The 26,489-nt window shown below is 40.8% G+C and overlaps 1 protein-coding gene across 1 annotated transcript in view; it reads right to left on the bottom strand.

Moving 5' to 3' along the window:
- Positions 1-11,242: 11,242 nt before the first annotated feature.
- Positions 11,243-26,489, bottom strand: part of LOC126470806 (glutamate receptor ionotropic, delta-2-like) — a 183,810-nt gene continuing 168,563 nt past the window's right edge. The window contains exons 7-8 of the mRNA XM_050098818.1: positions 22,748-22,933; positions 11,243-11,360 (exon numbers count right to left, since the gene is read on the bottom strand). Coding sequence (XP_049954775.1) covers positions 11,243-11,360; positions 22,748-22,933 — 304 coding nt within the window. The remainder of the gene's footprint in view (positions 11,361-22,747; positions 22,934-26,489) is intronic.

Below are 26,489 nucleotides of genomic sequence, written 5' to 3'. Positions count from 1 at the left end.
AAGCTTTCAATAAAATTAATGAGTTCAATGTTTATAGTGATACCTTGGTAACAAACCTGGAGTATTGTGGACATGTGCAAAAGAGAATGGGTGCTAGATTGAGGAAGCTACGAAGAGAAATGAAAGGAAAGTTGCTATCTGATGAAAAATCTCTCTCTAGCCGAGGCAGATTGACAGAAACTGAAATAGACCTTCCTCAGAGTTATTATGGACTGACCGCTAGACGAACTGCACCTCTGAATGAAGTTACATCAATGAGAAAAGCTGTATGGGCCACCTACTTTCATAAGTTGTCCACAGATGACCACCCTTTTCACAGACATTGCCCTAAAGGAGCAGATTCTTGGTATGGTTACCAAAAGCAAAAGAAAGTATTCGAATAAACCACCATAAGAATTCTCTTGCTGAGCCTGTTATGAACGAAATAAAACCAATTTTCAGAGAACTGAGTGACCCTGTTTTGCTAAGTAAATGTCTTCATGGGGGCACTCAGAATACAAATTAAAGTTTCATCCATTGCCTATGGGAAAGATTACACAAGAATATTTATGTAGGACTAAATACATTAAACGTTCGTGTACTAGATGCAGTGATATGTTTCAATGATGGAGTCATAGGAAGGTTAGAAGTCCTGATAAATTTAGGCGTAAAATGTGGCTTTAATGTGGAAGATCAATTCTACATCTACATCTACATCTACATTGATACTCCGCAAGCCACCCAACGGTGTGTGGCGGAGGGCACTTTACGTGCCACTGTCATTACCTTTCCTGTTCCAGTCGCGTATGGTTCGCGGGAAGAACGACTGTCTGAAAGCCTCCGTGCGCGCTCTAATCTCTCTAATTTTACATTCGTGATCTCCTCGGGAGGTATAAGTAGGGGGAAGCAATATATTCGATACCTCATCCAGAAACGCACCCTCTCGAAACCTGGCGAGCAAGCTACACCGCGATGCAGAGCGCCTCTCTTGCAGTCTCTGCCACTTGAGTTTATTAAACATCTCCGTAACGCTATCACGGTTACCAAATAACCCTGTGACGAAACGCGCCGCTCTTCTTTGGATCTTCTCTATCTCCTCCGTCAGACCGATCTGGTACGTATCCCACACTGATGAGCAATACTCAAGTATAGGTCGAACGAGTGTTTTGTAAGCCACCTCCTTTGTTGATGGACTACATTTTCTAAGCACTCTCCCAATGAATCTCAACCTGGTACCCGCCTTACCAACAATTAATTTTATATGATCATTCCACTTCAAATCGTTCCGCATGCATACTCCCAGATATTTTACAGAAGTAACTGCTACCAGTGTTTGTTCTGCTATCATATAATCATACAATAAAGGATCCTTCTTCCTATGTATTCGCAATACATTACATTTGTCTATGTTAAGGGTCAGTTACCACTCCCTGCACCAAGTGCCTATCCGCTGCACATCTTCCTGCATTTCGCTACAATTTTCTAATGCTGCAACTTCTCTGTATACTACAGCATCATCCGCGAAAAGCCGCATGGAACTTCCGACACTATCTACTAGGTCATTTATATATATTGTGAAAAGCAATGGTCCCATAACACTCCCCTGTGGCACGCCAGAGGTTACATTAACGTCTGTAGACGTCTCTCCATTGATAACAACATGCTGTGTTCTGTTTGCTAAAAACTCTTCAATCCAGCCACACAGCTGGTCTGATATTCCGTAGGCTCTTACTTTGTTTATCAGGCGACAGTGCGGAACTGTATCGAACGCCTTCCGGAAGTCCAGGAAAATAGCATCTACCTGGGAGCCTGTATCTAATATTTTCTGGGTCTCATGAACAAATAAAGCAAGTTGGGTCTCACACGATCGCTGTTTCCGGAATCCATGTTGATTCCTACATAGTAGATTCTGGGTTCCCAAAAACGACATGATACGCGAGCAAAAAACATGTTCTAAAATTCTACAAGAGATCGACGTCAGAGATATAGGTCTATAGTTTTGCGCATCTGCTCGACGACCCTTCTTGAAGACTGGGACTATCTGTGCTCTTTTCCAATCATTTGGAATCCTCCGTTCCTCTAGAGACTTGCGGTGCACGGCTGTTAGAAGGGGGGCAAGTTCTTTCGCGTACTCTGTGTAGAATCGAATTGGTATCCCATCAGGTCCAGTGGACTTTCCTCTATTGAGTGATTCCAGTTGCTTTTCTATTCCTTGGACACTTATTTGGATGTCAGCCATTTTTTCGTTTGTGCGAGGATTTAGAGAAGGAACTGCAGTGCGGTCTTCCTCTGTGAAACAGCTTTGGAAAAAGGTGTTTAGTATTTCAGCTTTACGCGTCTCATCCTCTGTTTCAATGCCATCATCATCCCGTAGTGTCTGGATATGCTGTTTCGAGCCACTTACTGATTTAACGTAAGACCAGAACTTCCTAGGATTTTCTGTCAAGTCGGTACATAGAATTTTACTTTCGAATTCAATGAACGCTTCACGCATAGCCCTCCTTACGCTAACTTTGACATCGTTTAGCTTCTGTTTGTCTGAGAGGTTTTGGCTGCGTTTAAACTTGGATTGGAGCTCTCTTTGCTTTCGCAGTAGTTTCCTAACTTTGTTGTTGCTTGCATGTGACAGACAACAGGTGCACGAAGCTGAAAGATTCCCTCTTCAGGTTGCCAAAGAAAGCAAGAAGTCCTAAAAGGAATGCCAAGAGAAAGCTTGAAGATGAAGAAATGCTGCAGGATGAAGACTATGCTTTAGGAATGTTCTGAGGCACAGTTTAATAGGATTCATATCTTCATTCTCAATTTCCTGCAAGTTGTATTTTTCAGAATTCAGGTACAAATATTTCATAAAGTTTATAAAGCATTGCTCTAATTTTTTTCCAATAGGCCATACTTATGAAGTATGTAAAATTATAGAAAAAATAACATTTTACCAGGGAAAAATTATAAAAATTACAATGTAACATGTGATAGTTTTTATCCTTGTAATATACATAATAGGTGGAAATAAATAGGTCTTGTACCTCTGCCATCATGTCATGCTTATCTGGTAAAAATTTGGTCTCTTCCAAATCTATAACATTGGATTTAATGGTACCTCAATTTGAGGAAGTATTTTGGGGAAAAATTGCATTAATTTCTCTGTCATTTTTAGTAACCCTAAGCAGGTTCAAAAATATCCAAAATACTTCTAATTTGTTTAGAAAGTGTGCTGCATTACCTGATACAAGAACAAAATTTGTAAAACATATACATTATAAGCAGTGCCTGAAAGAAATAGGAGTTAATTTTTACATGATATTGAGCCAGAAAAGTACTCTGTATCCTTAACTACCTTGAAAACAAAATCTTTGAAGAAATAAACCTAACTAGTACAAAGTAATATATTGGTACCTCTAGTCTCATTACATAATTTTCTTCATACATGAAACACATGACTGGATATCACAATTACATGCAGACATCAATACTGCCCACATGAACACCCATTTCACACTTGAAACCACAACAGATAAGCAAACATTCTTCCTAGAAATCACAATAGAAAACAAAAACCACCAACACCAGTCCTCAACACAGAAAACCAAAACTAACTTGTAGAATAATATGTAACAGATACAAATTTCTCACAACACACAAACAAGCCAGCCTCAGATACCTTGTACACAGACTGAAGAGAATTCCAATGGATAAAGATAGCTACAGAGAAGAACTAAATATAAACAAGTAGACAGTTACAGAAAATGGTTGCAAAAAGAAACTGAACTCTGAAATAAAAACACAACTGACAGAACATACACAAGACAATATTACAGCACAATACACCATCGATCATAACACAGCAATTAACACACAAAGTATACAATATGAAGAAGACAAACAGGAAAACGAAGAACACACTGACATTTTACCACAAAATAACCCAACAGAATAGGAAAATAATTGTAATAAGCAAATGCTACAACATTTCTATTGAAATTCTCTTTTGACACGACTCTCCTAAATTTTAGATACTACCATCTTCAAATGACTGTTTAACCATCAATGTAACATTCAAGTCACAATTCAGATTTCTGATGCATTTCATTACTGAGAGAACTACAGAAACATACAACAAGAATATACATTTTGCACTAGGTAAGAAATTACAAGTTAACAGTATACTGTGAGGCTTGTAGAAGGTGTCTGACCATGTGAGAGATAAAATACTTTTTCTGAAATGAAAGTCTTGTGGTGTCACATGAAGTGCTCAAAAAATGGTTCAAGTCGTCTTTCAAGCAGTAAGCCAACAGTTCAATACAAAGAGACATCAGTTATCATCTCACTGGCAATTAATTATATGTGATGTCCTTCAAGGTTGAATTGTAGGGCTTTTAATTATTGTTGTACATATTAATGTCCTTTCATCAGTTATATCACCAAATGCTGAGTTTCTTGTCTGCATCTGATAAAAATACTGAGGTAAATCACAGGTCAAGTGCACTACTGAAAGTGACTGTCAAGGAAGCAAATTATATTTTGTGGGGATTTCAAAGTAGATTTTCTGAAAAAAAGCTTGACCTTGACATATTATTTGGTTCTTTCAATTTGACATCAGTTATTGATTTTCACACTCAGGTCATACAGGGAAGCAGCACAGTGATACATAATGTTTTTATAGACCAAGATAAATTTAATTAAATGAAAACCTTTCCTATGAAGAATGGTCTGTCTGATCACAATGCACAGCTAGTTACAGTATATGACATAGCTCCATACAGTAATGCAAAAAATTCCTTCAAAACAGTTCTTTCAGTTAAAGATTGAACAATTGAAAGTTTTAGGGAAAGCTTAAACAGTTAGATTGGGATGAGGTGTACAGGGAACCTGATGCCAATTTAAAATTTAACCTGTTTCATGATACCTTTGTGAGTATATTTGAAAAGAGTGAAATATAATTGTAAGCAACTATCTAAAAAGCCATGGCTTACTAAAGGGATAAAAATATCTTGTAAACAAAAACGAGAAATGTATCTTATAGCTAGGAAGAGTAATGATCCAGAAACAATGAAACATTATAAAAACTACTGCACTGTATTAAGAAAAGTTATTAAAAAGTCCAGAATTATGTTCATTGTGTCAGAGATTAGCACATTTGATAATAAAATTAAACCAATTTGGAATATTGTTAAAATGGAAACCGGGCAACAGAGAGCACAGGAAGACAGTATTTCTATCAAACTCAATGAAAAGTTTGTTAACAAGACGTCTGAAATAGAAAACATTTTTAATAATCATTTTTAAGTGTTGTAGAGAAAATAGGATCCAGAAATTCAGTAGAAAATGCAATGCAGTAAATGACAGAGGCAATACCTATGCAATTTGACAAAACTGAAATTCAACCCACCTCTCCTACTGAAATTAGGAAAATAATAAATTCACTCAAAAGTAAAAGCTCACATGGAACTGATGGCATTTCCAACAGAGTATGAAAAGCTTGTTCGCAACAGATCAGTAGAATTCTCTGCCACATATGTAGTAGCTCACTGACAAACATGGCATTTTTTCAGATGGGCTGAAATACGCTATTATTAAAGCAAGGCATAAAAAAGGGATAGGTCTGATGCTAACAACTATGCCCAATCTCACTTCTGATGGCTTTATCCAAAATTCTATAAAAAGTGATCTATTCGAAAGTAGCATCACGTATTTGTAAAAATGAAGTGCTAACTAAATATCAGTTTGGTTTTCAGAAAAGTTTTTCAACAGAAAATGCTATATATGCTTTCACTGATCAAATATTAAATGCTTTGAATAACCGAACGTCACCCATTGGAATGTTTTGTGATCTCTCAAAGGTTTTGGATTTGTGAATCATGAAATTCTAGATAGGCTTGAGTGTTGTGGTAAGTGTGGGACAGTGCACAAATGGTTTAATTCATATTTAACTGAAAGAATGCAGAAGGTTGAAATTTAAAGTACAGATAGTCTGCAAAAATCAGCAGAGTCCTCTAACTGGGGAAGTACCTCTCAAGAATGATGCCCCACAGGGTTCAGTCTTGAGTCGCTTATTGTTCTTAATATATATTAATGACTTGCCACTCTGTATTCATGAAGATGCAAAGCTGGCTCTTTTTGCTGATGATACAAGTATAGTAAACACACCCAACAAACAATCAGCTGAGGAATTTGTAAATAACGTCTTTCAGAGAATTATTAAATGATACTCTGCAAATTGACTCACTAGCTTATGAGAATATATAGCATATACTATTCTTTCCAGGAAATGTCATAACACCATTGATAAATATATCGTATGAACTGAAGTCTGTTGCTGAGGCAGAATATGCAAAGTTTCTGGGTGGGCAGATTGATGAAAAATTGAATTAGAAGAAACACATTGCTGATCTGCTGAAACAGTTATGTTCAACTACTTGTGCTATTAGGGTTATTGCAAATTTTGGTGATAAACATATCAGTAAATTAGCCTATTTTATTCATTGCTTTCATATGGCATCATACATTGGGGTAATCCATCATTAAGAGAAAAAGTATTCATTGCACAAAAGTGTGTAATCAGAATAATATCTGTAGCCCACCCAAGATCACCTTGCACACATTTACTTAAGGAAGTACCTCCGCAATACATATATTCACATATGAAATTCGTTGTTAATAACCCATCCGAGTTCAAGAATAACAGTGAAGTGCATTGTTACAACACTACAAGAAAGGATGATCTTCACTATTCTGGGTTAAATCTGACTTTGGCACAGAAAGGGGTGAATTATTCCACCACAAAAATCTTTGGCCATTTGCCAAATAGCATTAAAAGTTTGACAGATAGCCAACCAACATTTAAGAACAAAAGAATTCCTGAATGACAACTCCTTCTACTCAATAGATGAATTTTTAGATAAGAATTAGTAATTAAATTAATTATTTTTTGTAAAGAAAACTTATGTTAAAGTGACACATTCTTCATCACTACGAAATGTGGCATTTTGGTCTAGGGAACAAATATTAATGCATGAAACTTCCTGGCAGATTAAAACTGTGTGCCAGACCGAGGCTCGAACTCGGGACCTTTGCCTTTTGCGGGCAAGTGCTCTACCATCTGAGCTATCCTGCTACAGAAGCAGGAGAGCCTCTGTAAAGTTTGGAAGGTAGGAAACGAGGTACTGGTGGAAGTAAGGCTGTGAGGATGGGGTGTGAGTCATGCTTGGGTAGCTCAGATAGTAGAGCACTTGTCCACGAAAGGTAAAGATCGCGAGTTCGAGTCTCGGTCCGGCACACAGTTTTAATCTGCCAGGAAGTTTCATACCAGCACCCACTCAGCTGCAGAGTGAAAATCTTATTCTGGAAATATTAATGTGTGTATATATGTATGTACATAACCAAGAGGTTGTATAAAATTAACAGTCTTAAACTTAGAACAGGCCCATTCTATGGCATTTAGAAACTAAAAATGATTTCCATTGACATACTTATGAAGTAAAAGAACGTGGAACTAGTAATTGTTGGATGCACTGAATTCTTATTATTGCAACTTGATTATAAATTTAGTTTAGGAAGATAATACTTTCCAATTGCTGAATTTTTTGCAAAATGATTACTAGCCAAGAGGATGTCATCATCCAGTGGTGCCATAAAAATAAAATGGTGACATACATTCTTACTTCCCTACTACAATATTAACCAGTTTCATATTGTAAGGGTAATTCCTCAAGATATGCTAGTGTATTCTGTGTACAAAACAGTATAACATTTATTTGTCAGTTTAGTTGAAGAGCATACTTCAACACCTTTTCAGAACATTGACTATGCTAAGTGCACTTCACGAGTATGTTTATAACCCTAATGAAATTTCTTGTATATAGTATTTTTTTTCAATCAGCACATCACTTCAGAAACTATAAGGGATAACTTAACACAAAAGCTTGTTGCAATTTATGTTGTCATGATAAAGTGTTTATTATTCACAAACAACCATTATAAACAATGTGAAAAACAATCATAAACTTATGTAACTAGAACACTCATTCTGTTAGGTGCCTACAGGCGTTATTGGTGACCAAATTCTTCTACTTCATCAATGAGTTTATTATCACAACTAGTTTATGAATATAACAGTGATAATATTATAATATATGAGTTGAATGTAATATTAAACTTCTGTTCGCTTTAAGGGGTGTAATGTGATCAGTATAAGTTAACATTGCAAAACTCATTTTCATTTGTTATTTGTCTACATTAATTAAGAACTATTTTTTACTTTAAAATAAGTACATTTACATGTCTATAATGAATAATGTGTTAGTCTACAGATGAAAGAATAGTTTTAATCTTGCTTATTTCTTCCACAACAGTCCACCAAGAATGAACGGAATGAATTCCACAGCTTCAAGGACCTGTTCATGTTAGGTCTACAGAAGTAAGTAAACATTTTACGTAATCTATAGTATGCCATTGCTCTGTGAGCACAGAATATGTTATTAACCTTTCCTTTGTGAGTTCTGAATGTAAAAACGTTTTTGAATCTGTGTATTTATGTTACTTCACACATTAATGGGAAGTGACCTCTTCTCATAGCAACTAGATATATTTTAAAGCCTATGAATGTGATGTTTCTAGAAGTTTCTAATTACTGCAACATGCCTTACAAGTTGATAATCAGCACTTATGAATTTCCATACTCTTCTGCCTATAGACTACAGCTTCATATTCCATATGAATGAACGAAGCATCTCAGAGATATGGTCTTCAAATATTTACTCTCATATCAGGATGTAGCAATGGCATTATTTCTTTTATACATATGGTCACCACTCTGCAGGTGACACAGGAATTTTCTGACACCATTTAATAAAATTACTTGATCTAATGGATAGCATTCATTTGTCCAAACTTATATTCCTGTGACTGTTATAAAATTGACAAAGATTTTAGTTTCTGAATGAAATTAGCACAGTGAAGACAAGAATGTAACTAATGTGAGACACTATATATAATTCATTAGACAGAAATACAGCTCATGATTTATAATGTAAGTTGATGAACCTATGTAACTTAAACAGAACTTTATATTTACCTTCTTCCTTTAGTGGCTAGTTCAGATACATACATTTATATGATAGGCCCTTCACTTGCAAATATCCCCTGTTCAGTCATATGACAGAGGGTTCAATGCTAAAATTTTTGAACAAAGAAAGAAAAACTATTGGTAGAATTTCAGTGAAACCTATGGATCATTTTAAGTTTTTTATTTTGCTATATGATACAAACAACAGAATAAACACAAAAACAATATTTTTCAATTGTTATGGTTTCTTTCTTTGGATGAAGTCCGTATATGTTCATGATAAAAACGAATGTAGGTCAATGGTACCTGAATTTCTTTTATTTTAATTAAAATTGTGTATAGAATTTAGAGACCTGATAGAGATATTGCAAATTACAAAATTTGAAGCTGCAATTTTAATAAAAATGTACGCACTAGAAGATACGTTTTCAAATAAACTATACTGTTCATACTCTTTATGTTGGGAAAGAGAGACTACCTATGAGCAGTAATGATCTAATTTCATGCACATGTCTTCCTAAACTATTAAGCAAGTACATTTTTCATTGAAAACAGTTATCTCTCTATCGGTGTTATAAGAAATTATTGATGATACACCAGTTATGTGTTATGGAAGAAATTGAACAGCTTAACGTGTTTCACAGAATTATGAAGTTCACTGTTGAATGTGAAGAAAAAACCTCCATAACGTTTCTTAGTATTAGCACATATACATAGATTGCAAACCTACACTAATATCACTATACACAATTCATCTCACCACCACACAAGATACAAATATGCCATCTTTACATCAACAGATAATGTAAATATTATCCTTTACTGAGGTCAGCCTCCAGTGAGAATTGAAAACAATGACGAATAGCAAAAAAAGATGATTATAAAGAAAAAACTACTTATAATCTATGTGAAAAAAAGCATGAACCAGCTCAAAACTAGTAGAGAAAACGAAGATTACTTCACAAAAAGTATGAGAGCAAATCGTATCTTGGAAATGATTCCAATAGATAGTCTACTTTCAAGAAATGTAAGGCTAAATTTATTTTTGCACAACAAGCTAACACAATGAATAACTCAACACAAATTCACACAAGGACAAAAAAGAAAGTAGTTAAATACATAAATTATGTTCAAAAAGCTGTCATGCTTATTATCAGTCAGGTACACAGAAGCCGCAACGCCCTATTCAAAGAGCACATGGATGTATTCAGCGAGAACAGTTTTGAAATACTGCCAGTAACTAATGATAAGTACATATATGAACATACAGCAAATGACATTCAACAATGTATAGGTTTTACCACAGGAGCAAAAGAAATAACCCTCAGCTCTTGGCAGAACTGGAAATTTTCTTCCACTGCCTAAAACACTCTTAATCAAGAATCTGAACTGAGTAATCACGTTTTTCACAGTTCTTCAGATATATTTTGGAACAACAAGACACGAGATTAAAGGAAATTACGAAACGAAATATCTTTTTAAATAGTTGACAAAATGTGTGACCTCTACAAGGACAGTGAAGAAAAGTCTTTGTAACAGATGTCTATTTTCACATCTCGCATATGTTTACTATGTGTGGTAATAATTAACTTTGAAACAATGTATGTATTTACTAATTTGAGTGTTGTTCAAAACGAGAACAGTAAAATGTGTTAGTAAATGATCGTAGTAAGAGTCATTTCATTTGTGCTGATAATTTTTATGGAAGGTTTCACATTCACACGCAAAATTTAATAGCTTAAGTATATTTTCATAGCACATATAAAGACATTAACAAAATAATTTATCTCTGAAGGAGACTTATTCATCAGAATCGTCAGATACAGTCATAAGAATTACCATTTCCATAATGGAAAATGTGAAATGTATTAAGCCATCTTCGTTATAAAAAACAGTAAGGAATGCTAATTGTTTTCTACTGCACTATATTTTACACAAAACATGATTCACGGGCAAACAAGACGCCAGAGAGTTAGCTGAAGATACAGTGCAATGGAAGATGGAGATTTCAGCGCTGCGAAGGTTGTGCTTAATAGCCACATCTGTTCGGTATTATAGAGATTATCTGAGATGTGGCGCAGAAACGTGAATTGCACGCGTTCCCCACGGAGTGAAATAAAAAAGTGGAGAAAAGAGGCATCAGTGAGCATCTGACAGCATTAATGTCCATGTTTTCACTGTACTATCATCATCATGCTACTATTACAAGCGCTTAGGGATATGAGGGGGCAAACGCGGCAACCTTTTTCGTCTCCTTTGTGCTCTTTTCTGTCGATGTCCTTTTACTGGCAAGTGTTTTTCACGCCGCTCCCGGAGAGCTCTGAAAAAAGGGAAATTATCATTATGAAGTTTCTTCTTCTGCTATATCCCAAAATGAAACTCTATACATATTACATTCTCAGCTATCTCTACATAACATCAACTACTACTCCAGTGTAATAATGGGAAAATCTCAGAGATAATCATCTCTGCTCAGGATTGTTTATAATATCAAGTCTTTTTTCTCAAAACTATAACGTTTGTATTTGTATGACTTTCTCATGTGTTGTTCATTACGTTCTACTGATTGTGGAACGAAGGTGTTGAAACTAAGATTTCCGTATCTTACATTGCCATTATTACAGTTGTCATGTTCCTTCGAGAGAAACTGCGTTAAATGATAAAGACACTGAAGACTGTCACAGTCATATTGTACAATTTACAGCGAATTAGCAAAATATTGGAACCACGTCAATGATTCTCTGTTCTTAATATCATTGTCCACCCTATTATTTTACTGCAGCTCGACTCGACAGAAACGTGTATGAAGTGTCAGTTGAATGTTTCGAGCGTGTTTAATGGAATGTCTAGCTTGTTTAATGGAATGTGTGACTTCCCAGCTGCACGAATTCTGTTTGTTCTTTTTGCTCCTGTAACGGAACTTCCTTCTTCCAGGAGTAGTCGATTAAAGTATCTAGGAGAGTTTCTGCGGGGCTGAAAAGAAGGAGAGATATATTGTTATAATCGAAACTGTAAGGGCGTGTCGTGAGTCGTGCTTGGGTAGCTTAATAGATGAGCACATTCCCAATGAAAAGTAAGGCCCCGCTTAGCCATGCCAGTTAACCACACTGTTTTTCCTGCGCTCACAAGTTGTGGGCTGTTATTTGTAGGATAGACGCTATGACTTCTACTTATAATTTGCAGAGTAAACGGATCTACTGGTAAGAGGAAGGATAAATGTAAGTACATGTGATTCGATCGCATGGCATCAGCGACAAGCTATCGCTATTCAGTTAAGGATGACACAGTTCAGCTCAGCAGTATACAAGAGGCGAAATCTTACAATAATATACGCCAGCTGACGTTAGCTCTGTACAACTACACACACACACACACACACACACACACACACACACACACCGCAATCCTGTGCAGAGTACTATGTATTGTTTGTGGCTGCTGTCTCCTGTGCAGTTTGGGAATGGAAAGATGCAGATGGATGACATACTCCAAGAACGCCATCAAAGTGTGAACATGGTGCGCCTAAACTGGTCAAGTACTTCATGAGTAGTTTCTGATATCTACATCTACATGACTACTCTGCAATTCACATTTAAGTGCTTGGCAGAGGGTTCATCTAACCACAATCGTACCATCTCTCTACCATTCCACTCCCGAACAGCGCGCGGGAAAAACGAAGACCTAAACCTTTCTGTTCGAGCTCTGATTTCTCTTATTTTAATTTGATGATCATTCCTACCTATGTAGGTTGGGCTCAACAAAATATTTTCACATTCGGAAGAGAAAGTTGGTGACTGAAATTTCGTAAATAGATCTCGCCGCGACGAAAAACGTCTTTGCTTTAATGACTTCCATCCAAACTCGCGTATCATATCTGCCACACTCTCTCCCGTATTACGTGATAATACAAAACGAGCTGCCCTTTTTTGCACCCTTTCGATGTCCTCCGTCAATCCCACCTGGTAAGGATCCCACACCGCGCAGCAATATTCTAACAGAGGACGAACGAGTGTAGTGTAAGCTGTCTCTTTAGTGGACTTGTTGCACCTTCTAAGTGTCCGGGCAATGAAACGCAACCTTTGACTCGCCTTCCCCACAATATTATCTATGTGGTCTTTCCAACTGACCTTCGTAATTTTAACACCCAGGTACTTAGTTGAATTGACAGCCTTGAGAATTGTACTATTTATAGAATGATCGAATTCCAACGGATTTCTTTTGGAACACATGTGGATCACCTCACACTTTTCGTTATTTAGCGTCAACTGCCACCTGCCACACCATACAGCAATATTTTCTAAATCGCTTTGCAACTGACACTGGTCTTCGGATGACCTTACTAGACGGTAAATTACAGCATCATCTGCGAACAAACTAAGAGAACTACTCAGATTGTCACCCAGGTCATTTATATAGATCAGGAACAGCAGAGGTCCCAGGACGCTTCCCTGGGGAACACCTGATATCACTTCAGTTTTACTCGATGATTTGCCGTCTATTACTACGAACTGCGACCTTCCTGACATGAAATTACGAATCCAGTCGCACAACTGAGGCGATAGCTATAACCTGGATTTAGAAGACATCGCATTGAGTCACCTACGCCAACCACTACGATGTACAGTGCATTCGGCATCAATGGACGATAATGACGTACAAGCAATCACGTCGGAAACTGCTTGGACGTTTGCTAGCTGATCATAAATGCATAGTTTCAGCTCTGTATCTAGTTAGCTATCCAGACAACAGGCCTTTTTTCACAAAGAGAGCATTTTATAATAGCTCGCTCCATGTGGTAAACGTAGCATAATGTGTTTTACATTTCGATCAATGACAGAAGATATTGCACAAAACAGTAAAAGTCTAGCTTTTATCAGCTAAAGAGTACATAATACTTGTGAGTTTTCTCATAAGGCATGCACTGATCTTGTTAGCTTAAGTTAGCCAACTTCCTTTTAAGTGGCGAACTTCAGACAGGTGTACACTTGAAGACTAACGATGCCTCTCACCACTGCAAAGGAGTGGCAGTTGACACAAGAAAAGTCCTAATGATTGGTTGGTTGGTTTAAATGAGGGGGAAGGGACAAAACTACGAGGTCATCGTCCCTTGTTCCTAATAAAGCAATGTCACAAGTGTGAGAATAAAACAGACGAGACATATAACACAAAACGGAAAGAAAGGAAAATCACAAGAATGAAGGAAAGGCAACGAACACTAAAAGGAACAAAGGAGGACAAGAAAACAATACAGAGACGCTAGAAACAGAAGAGAGTAAAACAAAAAAGCAGATTACAGTGGCTGGCCGACCACGACAATAAAAAGGAGAAGTCAGCCACTCTGCAACACATTAAAACCTCCACCATAAAAGCACTAGGGAGGTGGACACATAGGGACAAAGGACATGTGTTTAAACTTATATCAAGTGGTAAAACCCACCCTCACGAATAAAACGTAGAACTCAATCAGCCTGAGGTGTTGTTAGATAAAATGAGCGGCAACGAGTCCAGTTACCCAAGATTTCGTCACTGGGCAGTCAAAGTGGGCCAGTGCACCAGAATATGGGCCACTGTCAACCGGCCGCCGCATAGACACTGAGGCGGGTCTTCACGGCTTAAGAGCTAACCGTTGGTCCCCCAAGTGTGGCCAATGCAGAGCCGGTAGAGGACAACTGATTCCCTGAGAGAGGCTCGCATGGAAAACTTCCACACATTTGTAGTCTCCTTAATGACATGGAGTTTGTGGTGTGTACTGTTATGCCATTCCACCTCCCAAAGCCGAAAAACCCTACGACTTATGCCATTCCGCCTCCCAAAGCGGAAAAACCCTACGGCGTAGGTTAGAACACAGGTCAGGTTCAAAGATGCCCATCTCCAGAAGCGTTTTCCGCGTAGCCTGTTTGGCTAGCCTGTCAGTACATTCTTTGCCTGGGATGCCGACGTGTCCTCGGGTCCACACGAACGCCACTGAAAGACGGGACCAGTCCAGGGCATAGAGGGACTCCTAGATGGACGCCACCAAAGGATGGCGAGGCTAGCACTGGACGACAGCTTGTAGGCTGCTCAAGGAGTCAGTACACAGAAGAAACGATTCCTCGGGGCATGAACGGATATACTGAAGTGCATGAGATATGGCCACCAGCTCTGCAGTGAATACACTGCAGCCATCGAGCAAGGAATGCTGTTCAATATATCCTCTATCGAAATATGCGAAGCCAACGTATCAGCCATCGAGCCCCCGGTGTAAACCACTTTGTGGCCTTGGTACTCGTCAAGAATCGAGAGGAAGTGGCAGCGGAGAGCCATGGGGTTAACTGAGTCCTTAGGGACATGTGAAAGGTCCACGCGAAGCTGCAGCCTAGTACAGACCTCAAGTATAGGTGGTAAAGGCAAAGAGTCCAGTTCAGAAAGAAAGGATAGGACATGAACTGCAATTGGAAGCCCTCACCTGGGGCGCCGATGTGGGAGATGAAGCGCAGTGTGTGGGAAAAGGAGACGATGGTTCGGATGTGCAGGAGAACACCGAACATGTGCTACATAACTGGCCAGCAGATGTGCACACCTAACCTGCAATGGAGGCACTCCGGCTTCTACAAGGACGCTGGTCACTGGACTCGTCCTAAAAGCTCCTGTCGCTAGGCAAACGCCACAGTGGTGCACTGGGTAGAGTAAAGGCAATGCTGAGGGCGCTGCTGAACCATAAACCAGACTCCCATAGTCAAGGTGGGATTGAACAAGGGCTCTGTAGAGCCGCAGCAGCGTAGAGCGATCTGCACCCCAGTTGATGTTGCTCAGGCAGTGTAGGATATTGAGGTGCTGCCAGCACTTCCGCTTAAGCTGACGAAGGTGAGGAAGCCAAGTCAATTAGGCATCGAAAACCAGTCCCAAGAATCGATATGTCTGCACTACAGTGAGTGGATCGTTATTAAGGTAAAGTTCTGGTTTTGGATGAACGGAGCGACGCTGACAGAAGTGCATAAAAGACGACTTTGCAGCCGAAAACTGGAAACCGTGGGCTAGAGCCCATGACTGAGCCTTATGGATGGCTCCCTGTAGGCGCCGCTCAGCAACAGCAGTACTGGTGAAGCAGTATGGAATGCAGAAGTCGTACAGAGAAGGTGAGATGGACGGCCCTACAGCTGCTGCTAGACCATTAATGGCCACTAAAAATAGAGGTACACTCAATACAGAGCCCTGTGGGACCCCATTCGCCTGGATATGGGGGAAACTACGGAAGGCACCAACTTGGAAACGGAAGAAGGAAGTGACAGGAAATTCTGGATAAAGATCGGGAGTGGGCCTCAGAGACCCCACCTATAATATGGCAAGGATATGATGTCGCCAGGTCGTGTCATATGCTTTACATAAATCAAAAATGACGGCAACCAGCTGTTGGCGTCTGGAAAAGGTTGTTCAGATGGCTGACTCTAGGGACACAAGATTATCAGTGGCAAAGTGACCCTGGCGGAAGCCGCCCTGACATGGATCCAGTAGGCCACGTGACTCCAGGACCTAACCCAACTGCCGACACACCATACGTTCCAGCAGCTTACAAAGAACGCTGGTGAAGCTGATGGGCCGATAGCTATCCACATCAAGCAGGTTTTTACCGGGTTTGAGCACCGGAATGATGTTGCTCTCACGCCATTGCAATGGAAAGACGCCATCGCACCAGATCCAGTTGAAGATGATGAGGATATGTCGCTTGTAATCAGATGACTGTTTAATCATCTGGCTGTGGATCTCATCAGGCCCAGGAGCCATGTTGGGGCAATGTGCAATGGCACTGAGGAGCTCCCACTCTGTAAATGAGGGGTTATAGGATTCACTGTGGCGTGTAGTAAACGAGGGGACTTTCCCTTCCGTTTGAGAGTGCAAAAGGCTGGGGGGTAATTCTCTGACACAGAGGCTCGAGCATAGTGCTCAGCAAAGTGCTTGGCAATCGCGTTTGCGTCGGTAGATAACACGCCATTTATGTTAACACTGGGAACATCTGTTGGGGTCTAGTACCCGAAAACACGTTTGATCTTTGCCCAGACTTGGGATTGTGACGTATGGCACCCAATGGTCGAGACATATCTCTCCCAACACTCCTGCTTCCGTCGTTTGATAAGATGGCGAACGCGGGCACGGATCCATTTAAAGGCTATGAGGTGCTCCAGGATAGGGTGCGGCTTATGCCACTGTAGAGCTCGCCGACGATCCTTAATTGCTTCAGCGACTTCCGGCGACCACCAAGGGACTGTCTTTCGCCTGGGGCACCCTACAGAGCGCGGGATCGTGTTTTCTGGCACAAAAACGATTGTTGTTGTCACCTGCTCAACCATCAGCGGTGACAGCAGAGGTGAAAGTTTCCCAGTCCGCCTTGTTTAAAGCCCATTTGGACAGGCGTCCGTGGGCCTGACAATGGGGCAGTGACAGCAAGATCGGGAAGTGGTCACTACCACACAGGTCGTAATGTGCTCTTCAGCGGATAAATGGGACAAGTCCTCGGCTGCAAATTGATAAATCAATGGCTGACTAACTGCCTTGAGCCACACTGAAATGTGTGGCAGCCCCACTATATAAGAGGCAGAGGTCGAACTGAGACAGTAAAGTTTCGATATCTTTGCCTCGGCCAGTAAGCATGGTGCTGCACCATAAGGGGTTATGGGTGTTGAAATTTCCCAAAATTAGGAAAGGTTTAAGGAGTTGATCAATCACTGCAGTTAATACATTCAGGGATACTACACCATCTGGAGAAAGATATACATTGCAGACAGTTATTTCCTGCGTCGTCCTTCTTTTGACAGCCACAGCTTCAAGAGGGGTTTGAAGGGGCACAGGTTCCATACAAACTGACTTTAGTATATAAACGCAAATTCCACCTGACACTGTATTACAGTCACTATGGGTCCTGTAGTGTCCCTTATAGCCATGGAGGGCAGGGGTCTGCATTACTGGGAACCAGGTTTCCTGGAGGGCAATGCAGAAAGCAAGTGTAAAGCTTAACAGTTGCTGTAGCTTAGCTAAGTGGTGGAAAAAAACCGCCGCAGTTCCACTGGAGGATGATGTGATCATGAGAGTGGGAAGGCATGGAACATTCAATGAGGCAGTTTACACCTCATGGTCACCTCCTGCCACCGAGTTTTTGCCTGAGCAGTCTATATCCAATTTGTCTGAGGGTCCTGCGAGATCTAGGTGCTCTGTGGACGCCAGAACCTCCACCTCATCCACAGACGCTGAGCATGGAGGTAGCGGTGGTGTGGGTTCCACCAAAATTCCCTTGGTCTTGGGGACCTTCTTTTTAGATTTTTCTCACTGTTCCTTGGGTTTCCCTGACTGATTCAGTCTCCAGGACTGAGGATAAGCGTGAAGCCCTGCGACCAGCTACTTTTGGGCTCTTCTGCCACTGGCAGGTGTTATCTTTCCCACTAGCAGAAACCTGGGGAGGGAGTGACCCAAGGGACCCCTTCCTAGCGACAGCAGCCAAAGAAGTTGTACGCTTCTCCGGCTTAGAAGTGGGGACGTACATCCCCGATGGTTGGGGAGGGGGTGTTGCTCCTGAAGTTGGTGGTGCAGGAGCAACAGGGAGGGAAGTGCGCACCACCATCAAGGGGGCAGGTGTAGTCTTCTGGCTCTGAGAGGTGACTGGGGTAGGCAGAGCTGATGGGGCTAGAAGGCGTTCAAATTTCCTCTTAGCCTCAGTGTAGGTCAGTCGGTCCAGGGACTTGTACTCCATGATTTTCCTTTCTTTCTGGAGAATCCTGCAGTCTGGTGAGCAAGGCGAATGGTGCTCTCCACAGTTGACACAGATGAGAGGCGGGGCACATGGAGTATTGGGATGTGATGGGCGTCCGCAACCTTGACATGTGATGCTGGAAGTACAGTGGGAAGACATATGACCCAACTTCCAACATTTAAAGCCCTGTATTGGGGGAGGGATATAGGGTTTTACATCACAGTGGTAGACCATTACCTTGTCCTTCTTGGGCAATGTATCACGCTCGAAGGCCAAGATGAAGGCACTGGTGGCAACCTGCTTATCCCTTGGACCCCAGTGGACACGCCGAACGAAATGTACACCTCGACGTTCTACATTGGCGCGCATCTCATCGTCGGTCTGCAAAAGAATGTCCCTGTATAATATGATACCCTGGACCAGATTTAAGTTCTTATGGGGCGTGATAGTTACAGAAACATCTCCCAGCTTGTCACAAGTGAGTAACACCCGTGACTGGGCAGACGATGCTGTTTTGATCAAAACTGACCCAGATCTCATTTTGGACAAGCCCTCCACATCCCCAAACTAGTCCTTTAAATCCTCAACAAAAAACTGAGGATTCATCGTCATGAAAGATTCCCCATCAGCTCTCGATCATACAAGGTACTGGGGCGAATAAGAGCCGCCGCCATCCTTAGCCTGACGTTCCTCCTATGGTGTGGCCAGGAAAGGTAACGATTTGAGGTCGTACTTGTGTGCATTAAATTGAACCCGTGAACGCTTAGAGACTGCTGGTGTTTGACCACCAGGAACTCCTAATGAAGTAACTCTTCTATTAGGGCTTACGTGACAGCTCTTCGTGATTAGAACATTTCCAGATTGTTGCATTCCATGTCTCATCGACGATGCCACCATTAGCGACAAAAAAAAAGTTCGGATCGTGGAAATATGCGGAAGGAAAAAGGCCGTGCCCTTTTGAAAGGAACTATCCCAGTATTCGGGTGTAGGAAACTCTTGGAAAGTGTAGATCTCGATGGCCAAAAATGGATATTCCTCTTCCCGAATGCCTGTCCAGTGTATTACCTACAACACAGATGCGGCTGTAACATTTGGTGTACTCAATAGACAATAAATGCAATAAGATTAAATACAAAAAATGTTACTAGTTTTCTCATACTTGTTACCCAGTAACTGTACAACTACTAATTTTCAAATCTTTGGCCTCCTTGGAAGTGGAATACTCTATTTGCTCGTATGGTACTCTAGCCAGAACTGGATTGAACACGAGCGGCGGATTAACGACCATTGGTCTGTTACATCTCCTTTACTGAATGTGGTTTTTGGGTGGTTTTCCACGTTCTTTCAGGCAAATGTTGGGCTGGCCCCAATCTCAGTTTCCGAGAATACGATACACAAACAGCTGAAATGCGGTAATATACAGAACAAAGCTACGTGGCGGAAACTACTACTCTTCCGTAGGATAACTGACGGCTCTGGCGACAGAAGGGGCATAAAGTCACAAAGATAATCCACACATATATAAAAAATGGATGTATATATGCTTGTATGTTCCACATCTCCTCTTAAACCACTGGATCAGTTTCGACCAAACCTCGTACACATACCACTTACTGTTTGGAGAGAACTTCTGCGAGGGTAAGAGCAGCCAACCTATCAAAGGGATGGCGATTGGGGGTGAAAACTAAGTGTAGCCAACAACGTGCGAATACCCAGATTTTATTCATCCAGTATCTGAGAATGAGAGTATTCTGTGACTTGCAACGAACTTTAAACACAATTTCAAACCATTATGGAAGTTTTCCTCCCTGACAACACTAAAAAATGATGGAAGGAAGTTTGTCACTTACTACATTTTCACTGTTCAAGGAGTAAGACTGTCACATCAGGCACGACTTTTAATTTATTACTACTTTAATACTACCTGTATTCACGACACATTTTGCAGACAGTATTCACATATACCACTGTATGTACCTGCAAAATTGAATCACTCTACGAGAAACAGTTCATGAGATATGATTTCATCAACACTGATTTGCTCGAAAACGAAACTGCAGGGCAGAATTCACTAGAGATACATTATGTGATCAAAACTATACGGACACCCCCTAAAAGATACGTTTCTCATATTAGGTGCATCGTGCTGCCACCTACTGCCAGGTACTACCTCAGTACTCATTAGACATCGTGAGAGAGCAGAACGGGGCGCTCTGCGGAACTCACGGACTTCGAACGTGGTCAGGTGATTGGGTGTCACGCGAGATTTCCACACTCCTAAGCAGCCCTAGGTCCACTGTTTTCGATGTAATAGTGCAGTGGAAATGTGAAGGGATACGTACATCACACAAGCATACAGGCCAACCTCGTCTGTTGACTGACAGAGACCGCCGACAGTTGAAGAGGTTCATAATGTGTAATAGGCAGACATCTATCCAGACCATCACACAGGAATTCCAAACTGCATCTGGATCCATTTGCAAGTACTATGCCAGTTAGGTGGGAGGTGAGAAAACCTGAATTTCATGGTCGAGCAGCTGCTCAGAAGCCACACATCATGCAGATAAATGCCAAACAACGTCTCGCTTGGTGTAAAGAGCGTATACATTGGACGATTGCACAGTGGAAAAGCGTTGTGTGGAGTGACGAATCACGGTACACAATGTGGTGATCCGACGACAGTGTGTGGGTATAGTGAATGCCCAGTGAACATCATCTGCCAGCGTGTGTAGTGCCAACGGTAAAATTAGGAGGCGGTGGTGTTATGGTGTGATTGTGTTTTTGATGGAAGGGGCTTGCACCCCTTGTTGTTTTGCGTGGCACTATCACAGCACAGGCCTACAGTGATGTCTTAAGCATCTTCTTGCTTCCCACTGTTGAAGAGAAATTTGGGGAAGGCGATTGCATCTTTCACCATGATCGAGCACCTGTTCATAATGCACGGCCTGTAGCGGAATGGTTGCACGACAATAACATCCCTGTAATGGACTGGCCTGCACGGAGTCCAGACCTGAATCCTATGGAACACCCTTGCCAGGCCTTACCGACCGACATCGATACCTCTCCTCAGTGCAGCACTCTGTGAAGAATGGGCTTCAATTACCCAAGAAACCCACCAGCACCTGATTGAAAGTATGGCTGCGAGAGTGGAAGCTGTCATCAAGGCTAGGGGTAGGCCAACACCATATTGAATTCCAGCATTCCCGATGGAGGGAGCCACGAACTTGTCAGTCATTTTCAGCCATGTGTCAGGATACTTTTGATCACATAGTGTACAGGCTAACTGTGGGTACAAATATGTCTAAAATATATTAAATGTGTGTTAAATATATGTGGCATGTGCGTATGCCAGCAAATCGGTCGATAAAGAAACTCCACCGAAACCTCTGAATCGATTTCAACCAAACTTGGTACACATATTACTTACTACTCGTGTCTGGAAAGGAATGCTGTGGGGATAAAAAATACCAACCTCTAATCGGGGTAGGCGTGATAAGGTGAAAAGAGTAGGTGGAGGAGGAGATGGACAGAGGAGGTAGGGCAGATGGACTGAGAGAGTGTGTAGGAGTAGACGGACGAGGGGGAAGGAGCAGATGGCAAGGCAGGTGAGGAACAGATGGACACAGGGGGAAGAAGCAGATGGATAGAGGGAGTGGGGTGGAAGAGATGGACAGAGAGAGGGGGAAAGAAGAGATGGACAGAGAGAGGGGGAAATAAGAGATGGATAGAGAGAGGGGGAAATAAGAGATGGATAGAGAGAAGGGGAAATAAGAGATGGATAGAGAGAGGCAGAAAGAAGAGATGGATAGAGAGAGCGAGAAAAAAAGAGATGGACTTAAGATTTGAATAAATACATACCCGGTCAATGCCCAGTACTAAGCTAGTATAAAATAAAATGGCAAATCATGAAAAATCCCATACCCTGGGAAGAAAATTAGGAAAGAGAGACTGAAGTAGATAGAGCTAGAAATATTTCCTCGAACTCGGACCTGAGTTGCTCGATGCAGGCGATGAGGCAGGCGAGCGGGATGCCTGCAATGGCTATGAGGAATGCCGGTGCCACCGACATGATGCGGATGCTCTCCGCCTCTCCCGCCTGCAGACAGGGCGGCCGCGGCGGGTGCCAGATGCGCTCCTGGTAGTTCAGCAGCCCACTCTCCCACACTTTGCGTAGCCTGCAGCATGCGTCCATCTCTTCTCTTTCCAGGCGCCTAAATAACTCATCTACATGACATAATAGAGCTTTTATACATCAAACACCGAGATCATTAGCATACGCTATAGCATAACACAGACTAACATTGATTCTGGAAGTCTGGTGGCAGAGAAAATTTTCCTCACTAGCATTTGCTCGACAAGGACAGCGAAGAGGCTGGCCAAAGGTTTCTCACATCCATTGACCTGGCATAAATTCCACGCCTATTTGACATTTCTTCTAATCATAGAACGATAGCATGGAACGTTGCTGCTTTGGATCTCTCTCTTCAAACGAAATGTTTTTCTCAATGGCACCATGTGTAACTAAGAACGACTGGGTGATCCAAGGACTCATTGACACTGTTTCCTTTACACTGAATTGTTGCTGTATGTTCACAAACATTTCGTCATGGTAATATTTACCCTGAAACAAAATACTGGCAACGTCTAAGAAGTGTATCAGTGTGGGTAGATAACGATAACACCCAAGGTAATGAGGTAAGACTTCCGAGAATTCCCAGCCCCACCCACGCTCCCTAGATGAGGCCAGCAGGTGTCCACCTAGACCCCAAATTGGCGGGAAAATGAAACTGACATTTGTCAAGTTAACTCCCATGCCTAGAATGGCAGGAAAAAAGACGTCACCCATCGACTGTGAGAGTCATACCTTATTTAAGGCTCTAAGCCAATTGCATGAATAAAAAATGGCGGAAAACCCCTCCCACCCCGTAAGTCAGTAAGAATAAACCTCCCCCATCCTTTTGCTAGTTATAAATCCAATTGCATGAGCCTCGTCGTCCTTGTTCTGTATGCAGTAGTGAAAGGATCCTCATAAGGTGCCATCAGCGAGAGAGACCAGCCACCAGCCAGAAAAAAGGAAGAACACCATCTGTAAGTATTTGTCCATCCATTATTATTATTACAGTTACGTATTAATTTATATTCTCTGTGTCTATACTTACAGTTTGATATTTTTTCCAACAGCACAACACGCCCTTGATGTGACGCTAGTAGAAATGCTGGAGAAGGACTCGCAAGAGTTTCACTTTGTACTGTCTGCACTACCACAGAAGCCCACAGTCGGCATTCCAAATTTAACCTAGTATTCTCTACTACCACAATTACAGCTGTCTGAACTTCCTCAGTTAAATGCTACGAGAATCCTATCCAACACTACCTATAATCTGACTTCTAGTGGATCTAAACATATAAACTTTGGCCTAGCACCTGATAGCGACTTTGACATAGTAACTGAAGTGGAAAATGTCGAATGCCTTGATTCTAGAGTACAGTATATATAATATGAGTGGGGATTTGCAGTATGACGGATTACATTGAGAGGAAGATGATGTGTTCGCCACACACTCCTATCGAAGGCCATATGTTTGGAAGGAAGGTATTCATAGCATGTATGGAGAAATGGTGCTGGAACTAACTTCAGAATCGATTTACATTAAACATTCTAGTGTCGTGATTTTGTGTGAACTATACTGCACGTTAACAATGGTGACTGACAATGAGCCATTGGTATCTGTATGTTAACAGCTGCCTATTATGACTGAAGATTATGTATGCAAGCACAGGGTAAATATGAGTCAAATAGAATTCAGTGTATAAATTTCTGTGTCCATCCAGCGCCAAAGAATTCAAGTGTTAACTCCATAAACATAAAATCTATATAACTGGAATTTATGGACAGAGTACCCAATATGTAGTGCTGAATCTGATCAGGTCGAATTTAAGCCATACAAAAAATAAATAATTGGCAACATATTGCAGAACAGAATGACCATAAATTTATATCAATATATTCGTGTACATACGTAAATAATAATAATAATAATATTTTCCTACAAAATTGTTCCTAGTTCCTCCATACTGTCTTTGAAATGTTTTATGGCCACAGCTCAATGGAGGGGGAGAGAAACAATAGCAGTGATATCAAGTGGCACACGTTAAACAATTACAAATACATTCATACTAAGTCACGTGCTCCAGCAATATTGCGATCATCGCTGCCACAGCTATGTCCTATAGCGGCTTACTGCAATGATTGCACTTATGTCAGTAAGTGCAGTAAGCAGCACTTGACAGGCAATGAAGCTGACACATGCAGAGGTCAGCACCCACATATGCCCGCATGGATTAACAAGTACACCAGCTGCCTACATTCACACACACCTTAGAGAAAGATAACAATTTTACTACTTATCTGACAGTAGCAGCAGTCTATATTCATTTGTGAATTAAGAGTTAGTAAATAGTTGTAGTCACCATGGCTTAGTGTATATAGTGACAGAAATACTTATCCATTATGATACTCCAACCAGCTCAATAAGCTGCACTTAATACACATATAATTTTTTTGTAGGAAAGAAAGGGAGACTGATAAATCTTTTTCATTTTTTTGTTTATTCTGACTGTAGAACCCATCGAATTTTTTTTAGTGAGAGCAAAGATAATATAAATTATTTTTTGTTGTTAAATGTTACATATACTGTTGCTAATATTATATACAGGGTGAGTCACATAAGATGTAACATCCTTTTTATTTCGTCAACGGTTACACATATGAGAACGCGCTTTTCTGCAAATGTTAGAGTGTCGAGGGGAACGTATTTTTTTGTTTGGTTGATGTTTTTAGTGCTGGTATCAACGGAGATATTGAAGCAAGTACATTTTTCTTAAATGGAACTTTATACTTTATATACCTGCATTCGACAGCTCTTGAAAAGAAAGTTAGTGATATAACGTTTGTTAATGTTGACGTTGAAACCTGTCTTTAAAAAATTCGAAAAATGTCCTAGAATGTGACAGCAGTGTGCGTGGAAACGGCATTTACGCGTTTCGATATGTGTACCCGTTTACAAAATAAAAGGGGTGCTACGTATAATGTGACTCACCCTGTATATTTGCAATGGATGATACATCGTTCACCCAGTTGTATGAGGTCTCTCAAAGTGTAAACATGCCAAAAGGCATAGCAACACCTCCTGTTGCAAGGCCTGTAAGGCAGCCCTCATGTAAGTGTTAGTGCTGCTGAATAGCAATGTAGTTGTAAAAAAAAAAAAGAAAATAAGAGTGTAGCTCAATTTTTCATTTCTCCTTGCAGATCAGGTGATGTCACCTGAAGTGAAAATAATGATGTAAATGTGAGTTACAATTTAAACATCAGCAGTAAGAAACGCATCAGTGTGGGAATGATGTCAGGTCATGACTTATTAAGTGGTTGTTTTGGAAAATTCGTTATATAGTGACACAAAAATATAGTAGCCCTGGATGAGTGGACTCGCCTGTGAGACAACAGTGGAAATCGCTACCATGTTCCACAGAAATACTCACTCTCCTTCAGCGACACTTTGTGATCATATGATCTCTGCAAGGAACTCCCCACAAGGAATTAAACTGTTTAACGAGAGAGAGATACACTTATCTACAAGAGCATTCTTTAAGAAATCTAATGCATATCATCTACGTCATCCAACATGATCTAGAGCTAGACAGTCGACTAAGTTGGCAACCGTACAACGATGA

This window comes from Schistocerca serialis, chromosome 3 (genome assembly GCF_023864345.2).
Source record: "Schistocerca serialis cubense isolate TAMUIC-IGC-003099 chromosome 3, iqSchSeri2.2, whole genome shotgun sequence".
Taxonomy (NCBI): domain Eukaryota; kingdom Metazoa; phylum Arthropoda; class Insecta; order Orthoptera; family Acrididae; genus Schistocerca; species Schistocerca serialis.
Note: the sequence above shows the minus strand (reverse complement) of the source record. Positions and strands in the feature narration are given on the sequence as shown.